Genomic DNA, 16,152 nt, shown 5'->3' with positions numbered 1-16,152 from the left:
TTTTACAATTTTTCATGCTAATTTAGTCTACATTAAACTTCCTCTAAATATGTGTCGAGATAAAAATGTGTGGGTAATTTTCTAAATTTACTCAGTACCGACCTTACATGCTAGGCCACCATTCTGTCCAAAAGACTGATGGTAATGGGAACTTAGTATGGAAAAGCTGATTGGTAAATAACCTTTGTTTAGTCTGAGCCTCCATTAGAAACAGTGCTGTATGGAACCAGTTAGAGCTTTTGAGGTTCCCTAGCTTCCAGCATATAAACAGTTCCGAGTAAGTTATGTGCCTTTATAGTAAATATCTTATTTCGTTAATTTACGTACTTTCCCCTCCCTATACTGCTTCTGTGTATAAAGGGTTATGTAATAACAGCTACATCGTTTGCTCCAAGTCTGCTAACCCATAGCCACCAGTCTTTACTGGTCTACTGTTTCAATGCAAACACCTGGTTGGTCGATCTGGGTTATTAGAACTTGGGTTATTATTAACTAAAGTGAATGTTTCATACAAATTCATAGCCAGACCTGGTGGGAGGTATAATGCATGGCATCATCTCACGATTGAAAATTAATCTTATATGTAAATTTGCCATCTTGCCTGATGTTCATTGGTCTGATATTCTGGCCACCAGTGTCTTATTTTTGCAGTGAGGTCTGTAGATGAGATAAAGCTAGTTGCACTGTTGAATGGCTGATTATTTCTTCTGTTTCTAAGTTCAACAACCAGACCCCAACCAGCCCAAGCCAGAAGGAGCCCAGATGTTAGCCATGCGAGGGGAGCAGCTGGGAGTCGTCACAAACTGGCCCCCTTCGTTAGAAGCCGCTCTGCAGCGATGGGGAACCATTTCGCCGAAAGCCCCCTGCCTTACTACCATGGACACAAATGGGAAACCACTCTACATCTTGACGTATGGTAAAGAGCTCTCTATCCCTTGACTTTATACTGTGTATGTGTGTGTGTTCTGTATTTATACACCCAGTCTACTCACAAGTGTCTTCTAGGTTGTCTGTTTCCTATGGTTTATTTGTACAGCAGATCAGCGCATGGGTTGCCCAAGTACAGCTTGTGGGGTGACACCCTTTTCTGTATTGTAACCATGGCATTTTAATTCCATTCATTCAAACATTTGGACCATTTGAAAACTTTGAAAAAATTTCTTTTATATAGACATACTATAGAGCAGGGGGTCCCCAACCTTTTCTGCCTGTGAGCCACTTTCAAATGTAAAAAAAGTTAGGGAGCAACACAAGCATGAAAATAGTTCCAGGTGCCTAATAATGGCTGTGATTGGCTATTGGTAGCCCCTATGTGGACTGACAAACTACAGGAGGATCTGCTTGGCAGTACACTTGGGTTTTATGCAACCAACTTGTCTCCAAACCAGGAATTCTAAAATAAGCACCTGCTTTGAGGCCACCAGGAGCAACATTCAAGAGATTGGTGAGCAAAATGATGATCGTGAGCCACTGGTTGGGGAACAGTGCTGTAGTGAGAGTGCATTTTAATATTTAATATTCATAAACAATGGCAACATTGTCTGTATTAAATAGTATTTGTTGGGCAATATTTGTTTAAACACCTTATATTTCTGTTAAAAGGGATACGATCCCAGGGCTCATTTACCAATGTTTGCAAAGTGAAAATATGAGACACAAGACACCATGTTTTTTATACTTTGTACCCTTCCCAGAAATAAGAGCTATTGGCTGAATATGGCGCTACCTGCATTTAGCACCAGTCTCTTAACTATCTTACTAGAGACCCTTAGGTCTTTTAGTGGTTGAACACTTGCCTCCAGGGCATTGTTAAATGAGCTCTGACATGACCTCTGTTTTGTTTTACTTTTAGAAAAGCAGCTCTACATAATGCCTATTATATTATATAGTGAGCATGGATTGTTTATGTTGAATTAAGATGATTTTCTTTGAAGCCAACATATCACAGGGTAAAAGTCGAGCTTTCTGAACATTCCAGTTCTCTTTTCAAGTTGATTCCCTTTTTTAATTTCATAATCATTGCCCTATTGCATCTTGACTGGCTTAAAAGGAATCAGAATTTCAGATTTTATGAAGGCTTTGGTAGGCTAAGCCTCCCCAAACCAACGTTGATGAATGTCCCTACAAAACAAATGGCAGAGGTATTATACTTGAAAATTGCACTGCATTCTTTCCACAATGTGTTCTGGGGTTATTATGACTGATGTTGACCCTGCATTTATCTATCCATGAGTTTTGAGGCATTACACGGGGAGTTGGCCCTGGGACACTATAAAGCAGGGATCCCCAACCTTTTAAACCCATGAGCAACATTCAGAAGTAAAAGGGATTGGGGAGCAACACTAGCATGAAAAATGTTCTAGGGGTGCCAAATCAGTGCTGTGATTGGCCATTTGGTAGCCCCTATGTGGATTGTCAACCTACATTGAGGTTCTGTTTGGAAGTGAACCTGGTTTTTATACAACCAAAACTTGCCTCCAAGTCTGGAATTCAAAAATAAGCACCTGCTTTGAGGCCATTGAGAACAACATCCAAGGGATTGGAAAGCAACATGTTGCTCTCAAGCTACTGATTGAGGATCACTTCTATAAAGGAACCAGTGCCTTTCATTAACCTCTCTAAATACAGAAATCAGATTTCTCGTATATCTACGTGCAGCAAGATAGTATAGTGTGTGAATAGACCTTGCTTTTCTGTATAACTGCCCTGACCAGGACTAGCAGTGAAGGCAAAATATCACAAGGTAAATCATGATATTCTGTCGTAACAAAAGACCCAAATTCGGTGTGTCACTTGTGTTCTCTCCCTCCCTGATATATAATCACAGCTAAAGCTTGTCTCTGCCTTGATTGGATCCCCTTCAGGGCTTGGAAGAAGCTAATACACAATGAAATGCAATCAGGCTTGGGTGCTGCTTAATGAAGCAGGTTGTTAACAAAAAATTCAAAATTCAACATTTTTTATTCGTTACCTCTGTCTCTCCATTGGTGATTCCCTTCCACTTGATAGTGGTTCTGTCTACACTACAGTACAGTATATTGTCGTTCTATATCAATTGCAATAAACTAAACTTACCTTGCTACCTCCAGGCAAAACTCAGGTTTCTCCAGCTTGGAACTGATAAGCCATGTTCCTAATTGATTATTCATTGTCCAAATAAGGTTGGTGTTTAGGTCCATAACTGAACAAAGAGAAAAGTTGATCATGCCTTAAACTAAAAGAGAATAAGCACACAAAGACATATACGTTATCATAGAGATCAGGCAGGCAAGCACTTGGTTATTTCTCAGCTTGTCCAGCATTCTAGAGAAAACTTTTTGCCAGCAAGTTCCAGTAGAGTCTTCATGAAACACCCATTGATTTTTAAAGTGCAACCATGTGGCTCTATATATGCTGATCAGAAAACCCTGCCCAATAAGAACAAAACTGGTCTGCAGTTGGTATCTATCTAATCAACAAACTGACCAGAGAAACATCAGGTGACTCTTCTCTGCTCACTAACTTAATTTTCTGACCAGAGCAACATCACAAGACTTTTTCTCAGTAACTGAGAGGTTAGAAAAATGTGAGGTGCTGATCTAAACGGGACTCCCCATCAGAGTCACCAAGGCTTACAATAATTCTAATAAAGATGAAGATTGCACATTCAAGTTTGTTTTCTTCCATCAAAAAGAAACAAAATCAAGACCTTGGCCCTACGCGTTTCGACCGTAAGAGGTCTTCATAAGGAGAAAAATATCAAAAACAATATGACTAGGAAGATTCTCATTCATCCAGGTCATGGTATATGTAATATAAGTAAATCTAAAACAACTGGACGTCATTGAAGACGTTTATATGCCGAGAACTTCCCACACCAGTCAATTGAACTGAAGAAGCTGCTCGGATGAGTAGTGAAACGTCTTCAATGATTACTCAGCAAGTCCAGTTGTTTTAGAATTACATATATATATATATATATATATATATATATATATATATATATATATATATATATATATATATATATATATATATATATATATATATATTATATGTATTAGATATCAAAAACAATACAAAGAGCAAAAAGGAAAAAAGAAAGGCTGGTTTCTTGTTATTGGTATTGTTATGGTTTCTTGGTATTGTTTTTGATATTTTTCCCCTGATGAAGACCTCTTACGGTCAAAACGCATAGTAACAGAGTTTCCTGCAGACTATCTCTGGTTGGCTCCAATGTACAGCAATTTGCACTGTTGTTTGCAATTCATTTTATTGGTTCAAAAGTTAATTCTGGGCAGTTTAGCATCAATTTTTGTTGATGGTTTACTTTTCCTTTAGCAATGGTTTCATGAATCTATTAACCGTTCTCCGTTGGGAAACACAGGCCCCCCTCCCCCCAGATTCCCATCCGTTGTTCCAGTTCGGCACTGCTAGAGGGTCAATTATCTTCGGCTCACCCAGTACAGAGTCTGTTTATTTAAAGCAAATTATTTTTCCCCTGACTCCTTGCAGGATGTTTCCTTCTTAAATTGAGCTTGTAAATATTTAAAGATCTCAGCAATGATATTAATAAGAGACTCTGTTCCAGGTGAGTTCATGTTTTACACCTACACTTTGTGACGCGCGTTTGTGCTCAGCGTGAGACTTGCTGAGAATAAACACAACGGCGGTGGCGCTGCGAGCTCCGAGAGAGAACATCTATACTTGCCAAGTCCTTGCAGTGACTCACCAACTCCCCAGGTAGCTGCTCACAAATAGGACTGATTGCCTGTTGCCAGAGCACCGAGCCTTTGCTTTTGCCTCAGACATTTCATTTCAATCTGTAACTCAAGCCGGTAGAGGAGAATGTAAGGCTGGATGTGCACTGTATTAATAACATCAAGCACCTACACACACATGGTTAATAGGGGCCTGAAATGCTGATTTAAATAAACTGTTCTGAATAAACTGCTGTTCTGAATTTATCATTAAGATGTTTGTAAATGGATAGTATTGCTTTCATTCACTATGAGTATTTTTTTTTACTTGGCCAATTTTATCAGCATTCTCTTGGCATAGATACTTTTAGGTTGGTTATTGACCTTAAAGGAGAAGGAAAGCTACTGAAGCAGTTTATTGCCAATACATTAGCTACAATAGTATAAGCTATAACACTATATTTATGCTGTAGAATACTTTACCATACCAAAATAAACAGCTCTAAAAGCTCTCTCTATTTGTTTAGGATAGCAGCTGCCATATTATCTTGTTGTGACATCATTTCCTGCCTGAGCCTCACCCTGCTCACTCATAGCTCTGGGCTCAGATTACAGCAGGGAAGGGAGGGGAGGAGGGAGGGGGAGAGAGATAGAGGAGCAAACTGAGCATGCTCAAGCCCTAGCCCTGGAGGTTTATGCTGAAAACAGGAAGTCTGATACAGAAACTCATATGTACTTAAAAAAGTTTTTTTTTTTTTAAACTTATAAGGGGTCCCTGACCATCAATAGCTTTTTATAACTTGTGTGTGTGTGTGGGGTTACTTTTTTAGCGCTGAAGTCTGTGTGGTATTTTAACTGTGATGTGGAGTGGGCGGGGTCTGGGGCGATGCTTGGGCGCCAGGGTGGGGGGGGGCTTGGGCGCCAGGGTGGGTGGGGCCCAGGGGGCCCGAAATTGTTGGTGTACGGGGCCTCGTGATTTCTAATGGCGGCCCTGATGCAGAAGATGTAAGGACATAGACTGACACTCACCAGATGGAGCTTCCACCATCCAACATTCATGTGTGTGAGTGATGTTCCTTAAAGTTTCACATTGGTTGATGGCCTATGAACACTCAAAAGGACTCACATCGGGTGCATCCAAGCTCCAGCATTAGAGATTTCAGGCATAAAAAGGCAAAATGCGGTACTTCCTTAAGGATCCTTTATTTAATGTGCTCATCATGCCATAATACAAGGTCAATGTCTTTAATCATAGGATTGTTCAAATGAAGCCTTCTAATTGCTACAGTTATTTCCGGTCAGCTCTGCCTACATTTGACATTTTCATTGCTCGGAGATGGGTAAGCACTGAGTTTGTGTGTGCTTTTATGTGATGTGTGTGCGTTCATACAAATGAGATTTGCACACAAGAGCTTGACATAAGACTCCCATAACTGATACCAGCATCTGTTCTCAATATCATTTGGAGGCAGCAACTTGTTCATGTGTTTGCTTAAAGCTTCGCGTGTGCCCATGATAGAATAATACATATTAACAGTTTGGGCCTATCACAAATTAGGTTGAGTGTGAATAGCCATTGCTACGTATCTAGGGACCATCACTAGGGTGGCCCCGTTTCCTGGAATGGTGGAAGAGGTGCTATTCCAGTATCATCAATGAAATTAAAAGAGAATGTATTTTTTAAGTAGTTTTCAGGTATTCCATGCATATACAGGTAATGTACTCAGGTTTGCATGGGTTCAATTAATTTGGTTCAGCCTTTGTCTCAGGTTCTACACCTAGACTGAAGACTTAGGGACGTACTATAATGTACTCGTCAATCAGGAACTTTTGAAGGCAGTGGGTACACTCTGATGCACAAGGGAAACCCCGGTGGATTCCGGTGTTCATTGACACCCTTTTGGGGCCCCGGGCTTTCTGCTGCAGAACCAACCAGGAATTGGTGCGTTTAGTTAGTAACAAGTCCGTAATAAAGTACCGGCAAGGATTAGGCAAAAACGTAGTCACAAACAGGCAAAAGGGTCAAGGCAGGCTGCAGGAATCAAAGTAAAAAAACAGGCAAAAGTCAAAAAAACTGAATTTTCCAATAGAATATAATGCTTCGGCACGTTCTGTAAACAGAAGCCAGCTTGGGCACTGTCAAAATGGAGATTAGCCTTTTTAAAGGGAATTTGGCGCCAAAAAATTCAAATTCCACGCTGAATGATGACATCACGATGCTCGGTATTTAAAAACACGAGCGTCGCGTGCTCAGCGTCAAAAGGCAGCAATGTGGCGCCATTGTCACTTCGATGTGCGTGACGACAGCGCTGGACGCGCTTGCGCCCTCTCAGACAGGAAGAGACGCATCGGGAGGTAAGAATTCCAGAGGATCTCCCGGTGCGTCTTACACTTACAATATACTGTATTTTGAGATTTCTTATGCTTTAATGGTCTCCTTTATTCATCTCCACCAGTAATTTCCAATATTGGTGGATGGAGATAAATATTAAATTTAAAATATAACTCACTGTGGGGGTGCTATTTTTTTAGGCGCCCACCCCCCCACAGAAAGCTCTGTTATTATATTTGTGCCCACCCAGGGCAACACAGGACAAAATAATTAAAACAGAGACTTCGTGATCTGCAGAATGTTGAATGCCGCTTAATGGTCTACAGGTGGCACATTCACACGCCAATCTGTGGCACCAGCAATAATGATTTTCATGTTGAACAGAGTAAATTCTAATTGGATCAATGGATGGCCAGTCAAATGGTATCACATGGGATCTCATACACACAATCATGATTTGACAGTAAGGCTAAGATCTAACTGTCCCACCATAAATAGCATGTATTGCCTTCTTAGTGCTCTAAAATGTTTCTCAAGCATTTCATCTGTGATGCACTTCCTTGTACAGGTATAGGATCCGTAATTGAGAAAGCTCGGAACTACAGGAAGGCCATCTGCCATTTTAATCAATAAATCACATTTTTAAAGATGCTTTCCTTTTTCTCTGTAATAATGAAACCGTATTTTTGTACTTGATCCCTCCTTGTTGGAGGCAACACAATCCTATTGGGTTTATTAAATGTTTAGAAGGTATTTTAGTAGACATAAGGTAAGGAGATCCAAATTGGGAAAACCCCAGGTCCCAGGCATTCTGGATAACAATCCCCATACCTATACAGTATATCCAATCTCCTAATAGGCCAGTTGACTTCAGTCTATGGCTACCGAATCACCGGGGATAATTTTCTAAAGGTGGCCATACATGGATAGATCCGCTCGTTTGGCGATGTCGCCAAACGAGCGGATCTCCCTCCGATATGCCCACCTTGAGGTGGGCAATATCGGGCAGATCCGATCGTGGGCCCTAGGGCCCAACGATCGGATCCTAGCATTCGGCAAACGGGTGGTCGGATCGCGGGACCGCATCAACAAACAGATGCGGCCGCGATCCGACGCGATTTTTAAACCCATCCGATCGAGATCTGGCCGACTTTCGGCCAGATCTTGATCGGGGAAGCCCGTCGGGGGCCCCCATACACGGGCCAATAAGCGGCCGACACAGTCTGTCGGCAGCTTTTATCGGCCCGTGTATGGCCACCTCAACATAGGGGATAATTGCATGCCATTACTCATAGCAATCAAACAGATCGTTCTTGCTTTCATTCTCTAGCTTATATTAGACCAATCAAAGTTGATATTTATTGGGTGTTCTGGGTAACCTGCGATGACGGTCCCTTTGCTTTTAACACCAGGCTAGATTTTACAGGTGAAATTCTGAAAATTAGGCCTAGCGCTGAGCTAACAGACAAGCTCAGCGGAAATGGATACCAGTTGATTTATCACACGTTAGTTTGCCGTTGAGGGAGTGATATAAGCGCTTTATCAAGAGCCCTGTTGTTCAGACGCCTTGTCAGAGTCATTGGCTTGATCTACGAGTTCTGGAGCAAGCCAACAGTGGATTTTTTTATTTATATCAGGCTTTTGGACAGGAGACGTTAGCCTGACAATTTTAATCTGATTGTCTGATTCACTTGTTCGCAGATTGTGCGCTCGTTTGGCGAAACCTGAAAATCAGCGACTTGCCTGAAATGATCTCGCTAGCTTGGAAGTGATGAATGTAAATATCCATAAATGAATGTGTTTCCCTGGTAGAAACATCCTGTTCCACTCAGCAGATCTTTCTTTTATTGCTTTGACCTGTGTAGTCGCTGGATTGCATCCAAACGCAGCCTAGCTTTCGTGCATGTGGTATGACAAGGCCAACTATATCTCGGAAATGCACGTTTTTAAGCCATTGCCAAATAAAGGCATTGCACAGTTTCCTCTGCCGTGCAAAATATAGCAAAATCAGAGCAGTAGCAGCCAAGTCTCCCCCAGAGATTTGCCTTAATAGAACTGGTAAGCTTTAATACCCCATGACCATATGGTATAACTAAAAATCTCATTTTTATGAATCTAGTGCAGGCATTTTATGCAGCAGTGAAAATGTTTTCAAGGGAATGTGCAATAATATAATTTTATATTCTTCTTATTACAAGCACTTCAAATAATATGTATGCTAGAATGTGCTGGCCACTTCTTGGACGGCTTCTGCATACCTGTATTTGCTAACTTGCTTTTTGTTCTACTCTATAGGGGCTTAATATTGTGCCCCTATAGAGTAGAACAAAAAGCAAGTTAGTAAATAATATTGTGCTCCTAGTCGAGGCAGAATTGTGTATCATGTGGGTCTTCAGTTTCTACTGTACTGATCTATTCCACCCAGAATCCCTTGGCATCAGGATACACTAGGAGTTGGCAATCAATATCTTCAGAGTCTTAGATTGGATAAAAAAGACCCAACTAAGAAGCTACTGTACCACAAAGCAGCTTTACACCTTGTAGAATATAATCTGTTTACACCCATTTAGACATTGGGTCCTTCAGAAGGCTCTCTAATCCATTTTAGCCAATCGTTAATCTTATTTCTGGATTTGTTTATCCTATTTATGTTACCTTAAATGCCTGGGGCTTGAACTGCTCCCATTCATATATAATGTTGATAATATTAAAATCACAGAAATTATTGGGCTCTATTATATTATAATATATATTATAATATTACGAATGGCAAAATCATTTTAATTAAATCAAATTAGCAGCAATAATATGCATGCAAGTATGCTCTGGCCACTTATTCCTATACATGTATAGGATCTGTTATCTGGAAACCCATTATCCATAAAGCTCCAAATTACAGAAAGGCCATCTTGCATTAGACTCCTTTTTATCCAAATATTAATCCACATTTTTAAAAATTATTTCTCTGTAATAATAAAACAGTAGCTTGTACTTGATCCCAACTAAGATATAATTAATCCTTATTGGAAGCAAAACCAGCCTATTGGGTTTATTTAATATTGACATGATTTTCTAGTAGGCTTAAAGGGATACTGTCATGGGAAAAAAAAAAAATTCAAAATGAATCAGTTAATAGTGCTGCTCCAGCAGAATTCTGCACTGAAATCCATTTCTCAAAAGAGCAAACAGATTTTTTTATATTCAATTTTGAAATCTAACATGGGGCTAGACATTTTGTCAATTTCCCAGCTGCCCCAAGTCATGTGACTTGTGCTCTGATAAACTTCAAACACTCTTTACTGCTGTACTGCAAGTTGGAGTGATATCACCCCCCTCCCTTTCCCCCCCCAGCAGCCAAACAAAAGAACAATAGGAAGGTAACCAGATAGCAGCTCCCTAACACAAGATAACAGCTGCCTGGCAGATCTAAGAACAACACTCAATAGTAAAAACCCATGTCCCACTGAGACACATTCAGTTACATTGAGAAGGAAAAACAGCAGCCTGCCAGAAAGCATTTCTCTCCTGAAGTGCAGGCACAAGTCACATGACATGGGGCAGCTGGGAAATTGACAAAATGTCTAGCCCCATGTCAGATTTCAAAATTGAATATAAAAAAATCTGTTTGCTCTTTTGAGAAATGGATTTCACTGCAGAATTCTGCTGGAGCAGCACTATTAACTGATTCATTTTGAAAAAATTTTTTTTTACCATGACAGTATCCCTTTAAGGTATGAAGAGCCAAATTACGGAAAAACTCATTATCCAGAAAACCCCAAGTCTCGAGCGTTTTCGATAACAGTTCCCATACCTATTATTTTTCTGCTTTTGCTTTAAAATGAGGCTTAATACAAGCCCACAGATAAGGCAGAGTTGTGCATCATGAAGGTCTTCAATTTCTACTGATGTATAACACCCTGAATACATTGGCATGCCATTAAGATATACTGGTAGTTGAAAGTGAATAACTTAACAGTTTTATCTTATGCTCTTCTAATATGTTAATGGGGCACAAAGCAAGATCTTGTTGTAACCTTGTAGAATATGATCTATTTAGGTTAATATATTAAAACTGGGCATTTATTATATTCCTCAGTGGGTTCTGTATGTCTACTAACTCTCTTGTTACGCCGATGGCTAGATTTCCTAGAATGGTGAACCCCAACCAGTTACTCCAGAGCAACATGTTGCTCACCAACCCTGAAGTCTCTCCCAGTGGCCCCAAAACAGGTGTTTATTTTTCAGTTCCTGGTTTGGAGGCAAGTTTTGGTTGCATAAAAGCCTGGTCAACTGTCAAACAGAGCCTCCTGTAGGCTGATAGTTCACTTAGGGGCTATAAAAAGCCTATCAGAGACCGTTTTGGCACCCCAGGAACATGTTTCAGGCTTGTGTTGCTCTCCAACTGTTTTTACAATTGTTTTTTACAGTTGGGGACCCCTGTCCTAGAATAATGTCTTTCTCTTCTTGAGGTACATTCCCTACAACATCTGTTGTCTCCTTTCCGCCAAGCTGATCCCATTATCTTGCTTGGGTTGTTAAAAAATCATAGGCTTCCACAATAGCAACGTTTATATTTTGTTCTTCTCGAGAATCCACCCAGTTCCGGTCTCCAAGTCATTCTTTCTGTTTTTACTGCCCTGCACTTTATAAAATATTTATAACATGCAGAGGAGCTTGGAAACATCTATCAGCTTTGGCAGTTATAGAATGGTTTTTAGATGCTGATACCTCTCCAGAGCTTGCAATGTTCGTTTAAAAGTAAATTTCTGTTGAGGAACAGGCACGGATAACTGATAACCTTCTGCGCCGCCAGCCTTCTTAGTGAGTTTGCCGTGATCGATGACCTAGGTGACGGTGATTTTTCAGTGTGAAATACGGAATAAGAGGCAGTTGTTATTATGGCAACCTTATTTATTTACAAATTATATTGTTCTGATCTGCGTGCAGTTCCTTGAATTATTCCAAGTGAATGATGTTTCTGAGACGTGCTTGATTCTCCTCCGAGAGAGTAAAAATGGCACATGTGCTCTGGAACCCTTTTATGTGTGTTATAAGTTCTAATGAGAAATGTTATTATTTTCTTTACCAGGAAAGTTATGGACCAGGAGTATGAAGGTGGCGTACAATATACTGCATAAACTTGGCACAAAGCAAGAACCAATGGTCCGACCTGGAGACAGGGTAAGAAAGTACTTACACTAAGCAATGTTCCCTCTAGTTTCTTCTCGGCCATTTGAGCACCTTTTAGAATACTGTGCTCACTTTTACAAAAACACAAAATTGTGTTTTCACTTTTATGTGTTTTTGGTTTTTTTCTTTGTGCGCACCACAAGTGCGCTGGTCTCGAAATATACGTGCGCTCGCATGAGTGCACAGCTTAGAAGTGTCCATCTGAATGTGTTGTACCTACAGAGGGTTCTATGTATCTTCATATTGTTACATTTTTACCTCCAGTAGAACCCAAGTTCACACGCACACACATATCTATATACTCATATATATCAATATCTATAACTAGTTGCAGATTTTAAGATCACAAGAGACAAAGTTGGCTTTTAGTCTAGTAACCCATAGCAACCAATTAACAGGTAACATTTACTGTTAATTGGTTAACTGCCTGATGATTTTTGTGGGTTACATGACCTGGGGGGGGAGGGAGGTGGGTATATGTAGGGTAGGGGGTAGGATTTTTTTTTATTAAGGGTTTGTTTCTCCTTAAATGTCCAGAGTTCCTTAGAATACTATACTGGTATTCCACTAACTCCAGGTGGGGGACGGGGTGGGAGGGGCATCAGTGTCATCAGTGGGTGGATCTATGACATGGTGATTGCCAATTGGTCAATCGCGTCAATCTCATGCAATCCTGCCTGGGTTTCCTAATTTGGAAAACCAGGCTTGCAGTTTTGACAACCCTTCCTAAAACCGGGCTGTTTGGGTCAAAACTGGACAGGTGGCGACCCTAGGCTTAAGTCATGGGGCTGATTCTCTTTCAGCATTTTTTGGCTGATAGTGAGGCCAACCCCTATCTGGTTTATGAGGCTTAATTAGACCTCATTAGGGCAGAGACACACAGACAGATTTGGGAAGATTAGACACCTGGCTACAAATCTCCTCTTCTTCGGGGTGAATAATCTCCCTACTGCCTTCCCCTGCATTACCGCCAGCTAGAGTGTAAATTGCCGGAGAGATGGCACTCAGAGCGATTCGTTTTCCAAAGTTGGCTCTCAAGGAAACTTCGGACGACTTCGGAAAACAAAGCGCTCCGAGTGTCATCCTGCCGGCAATTTACATTCGGTTTGGGGAGATTAGTTGCCCCGAGCAAGAGGAGATTTGTCGCCGGGCGTCCCCGAATCTGACCGTGTGTCTCTGCCCTTAGAGTTTGTGTGATTGTTAAAAATTAACAAGAAGTAAAAGAGAGAAGAAATCAGCAGCCCTACAGTGAAATCAGTACGGTCAACATTCTGTTTTGTGAAAATGTTACAATATGGAATGACCCGATGGAAGCTGCTGTTTTCTAACCAGAGGCATAAGATATAAAGCAGTTTTGAAGGCACAATAGTAATTAAAGAGCTGTCTCTAGAAAGACTTTGTTTGGAGCAAATTACGGGGTTTAGTGTGTATGACTCCCACAATGGGATTAAAAAACATCAATTAGAAAAAAGGTTCCAGATTTCAGATACAAAGCCATGTTTAGCGCGCGTAGGGGAATTCTATGGCCTCCATCTGTACTGTATGTCCTTTTCCAAATCCTGCTCTTGCAACGGAACTGTGCAATTACTGGGTTTGGAAACATAATTATGCCTTCATAGGGCCATGACATTTCACAGTGCATGCAGATGAGATGGGAAAGAAAGGCCCCCGAAATTTCAATTATTGTATTTTCGCAGCTCTAAAGGTTGGTGGTTATGTGATAAAAAGTCAAAGCGACTCATGATCACAGAGCCACGAACCAAAAGGTTCCATCTTCATAGCAGTTTAAAGAAGCAAAAAGTCAACTTCAACTGGGGGCAGAAAAGAGTAGAAAAGACTCGAGTTACATAGCAGATAAGCTCTGTAGAATATAATGGTGTTTTAAAGAGCTTCTGTTTTAACCATTTACTGTATTTACTATGTCAATTGCCTCCATTGCTACAGGGCAGATTGTTTATATAACCTTTGTGTTTCTAACGCAAACGCACCAGTTGGACAGTCCAGGGCAACAGAACATTATATTTAATTACTTTAAAATGCTGTTGTTATTATTATTATTATTATTAACATTTATTTATATAGTGCCAGCATATTTCTCAGCGCTGTAAAGTAAATGTGTTTCCACTAAATCACATTAATTACATACATAGAACATATGGAGTTACATAACAACACCGGTACAAAAGGTGAGGAAGGCCCCATGTAAAGGAGCTTACAATCTAAAGGGAAGGGAATAAGAGACAAGGTACAGGACCTGTTATCCAGACCTGGGAGCTGTTACTGTTCCTTTAATGCTCACAGACCGGATTTTAGTTTTATTGCTTGTATATGGGATTATCATTACACTGACATTTTTTTTTTTTTTTTAGGTTGCCCTCGTATTCCCAAATAATGATCCAGCTGCATTTATGGTAGCATTCTACGGCTGCTTATTGGCTGAAGTCGTACCTGTCCCAATTGAAGTGCCACTCACTAGGAAGGTAAGGCTGTTTCTGACTTTTTGAAAAAAAAAGTTTAAATATCAGTATATCCTCCTATTTGTTCCTTAGTGATGTCATCACTCATAATTGGGGCTTCGTGATGTCACTTGAAAAGTGCGTATAAATAATATGTACAGGTACAGGACCTGTTATCCAGACCTGGGGGTTTCCAAAGCTTTTTATAATTTGGATCTCAATACCTAGGGGCAGATTTATCAAAGATCGAGGTGAATTTTCAACTTGGGAATAGTCCAAATTCAATTCAAATTGCTGTTTTATCTTACGGGGGACCTCCTAGAACCTACTTGGAGTCAATTGGTGGACTTTGAAAAATCAAAGGTTTTTTTGGGAAAAACTTTGAATCGAATTAGAGCGAATGTGCTATTGCTTTGATTCTTATGATTCGAATACAGCCGAATACGGACCTGTTCGATCAAAAACTGACCTATTCGACCAATTTGAATTCGAAATTCAACCCTTGATAAATATGCCCCTTAAAGTCTTACTTAAAATAATGTAAATATTAATTAAACCCAATAGGCTGGTTTTGCTTCCAATAAGGATTAATTATATCTTAGTTGGGATCAAGTACAAGCGACTGTTTTACTATTACACAGAAAAAGGAAATCATTTTTATCACAGGTGTGGGATCCGTTATCCGGAAAACCATTATGCAGACAGCGCCAAATTACAGAAAGGCCGTCTCCCATAGACTCCATTTTATCCAAAAAATCCAGATTTTTAAAAATGATTTCCCTTTTTCTCTGTAATAATAAAAAAGTTTGTACTTGATCCCAACTAAGATATAATTAATCCTTATTGGAGGCAGAACCAGACTATTGCGTTTATTTAATGTTTACGTGATTTTCTAGTAGACTTAAGGTATGAAGATCAAAATTACAGAAAGATCCGTTATCCGGAAATCCCCAGGTCCCGAGCATTCTGGATAACAGGTCCTATACATGTATTTTTATTGAACAATTTGGATTATTTGGATAAAATGGAGTCTATGGTTGGTGGTGTTTCCCTAATTCTGAGCTTTCTGGATTATGGGTTTCCGTATAATGTATCCCATTCTTGTACAGGTATGGGATCTGTTATCGGGAAACCCGTTATCCAGTATATTACCGAAAGGCTGTCTTCCATAGACTCCATTTTATCCAAATTTTAAAAAATGGTTTCCTTTTTCGCTGTAATAATAAAACAGTAGCTTGTACTTGATCCCAACTAAGATATAATTAATCCTTATTGGAGGCAAAACCAGCCTATTGGGTTTATTTAATGTTTATCTGATTTTCTAGTAGACTTAAGGTATAAAGTTCCAAATTACGGAAAGATCCATTATCCGGAAAACCCCAGGTCCCGAGCGTTCTGGATAAGAGGTCCCCATACCTGTACTATCTATGCTTATTTTGGGGAAACGTATGTAGTCGAGCCATGCGCTCACCTATGCGCCAGATGCAGAAATAAC

General features: G+C 40.1%; 1 protein-coding gene across 9 annotated transcripts in view; it reads left to right on the top strand.

The window, feature by feature from the left end:
• LOC108719832 (disco-interacting protein 2 homolog C-like) overlaps positions 1 to 16,152 on the top strand; it is a 265,083-nt gene that overhangs the window by 159,821 nt on the left and 89,110 nt on the right. For all 9 annotated transcript variants that reach the window (XM_041567366.1, XM_041567363.1, XM_041567370.1 and 6 more), the window contains 3 exons: positions 719 to 916; positions 12,101 to 12,192; positions 14,571 to 14,681. In XM_041567366.1, the coding sequence (XP_041423300.1) occupies positions 719 to 916; positions 12,101 to 12,192; positions 14,571 to 14,681 (401 nt within the window). The remainder of the gene's footprint in view (positions 1 to 718; positions 917 to 12,100; positions 12,193 to 14,570; positions 14,682 to 16,152) is intronic.

The sequence above is a fragment of the Xenopus laevis genome, chromosome 6S, assembly GCF_017654675.1.
Source record: "Xenopus laevis strain J_2021 chromosome 6S, Xenopus_laevis_v10.1, whole genome shotgun sequence".
Lineage (NCBI taxonomy): Eukaryota > Metazoa > Chordata > Amphibia > Anura > Pipidae > Xenopus > Xenopus laevis.
Note: the sequence above shows the minus strand (reverse complement) of the source record. Positions and strands in the feature narration are given on the sequence as shown.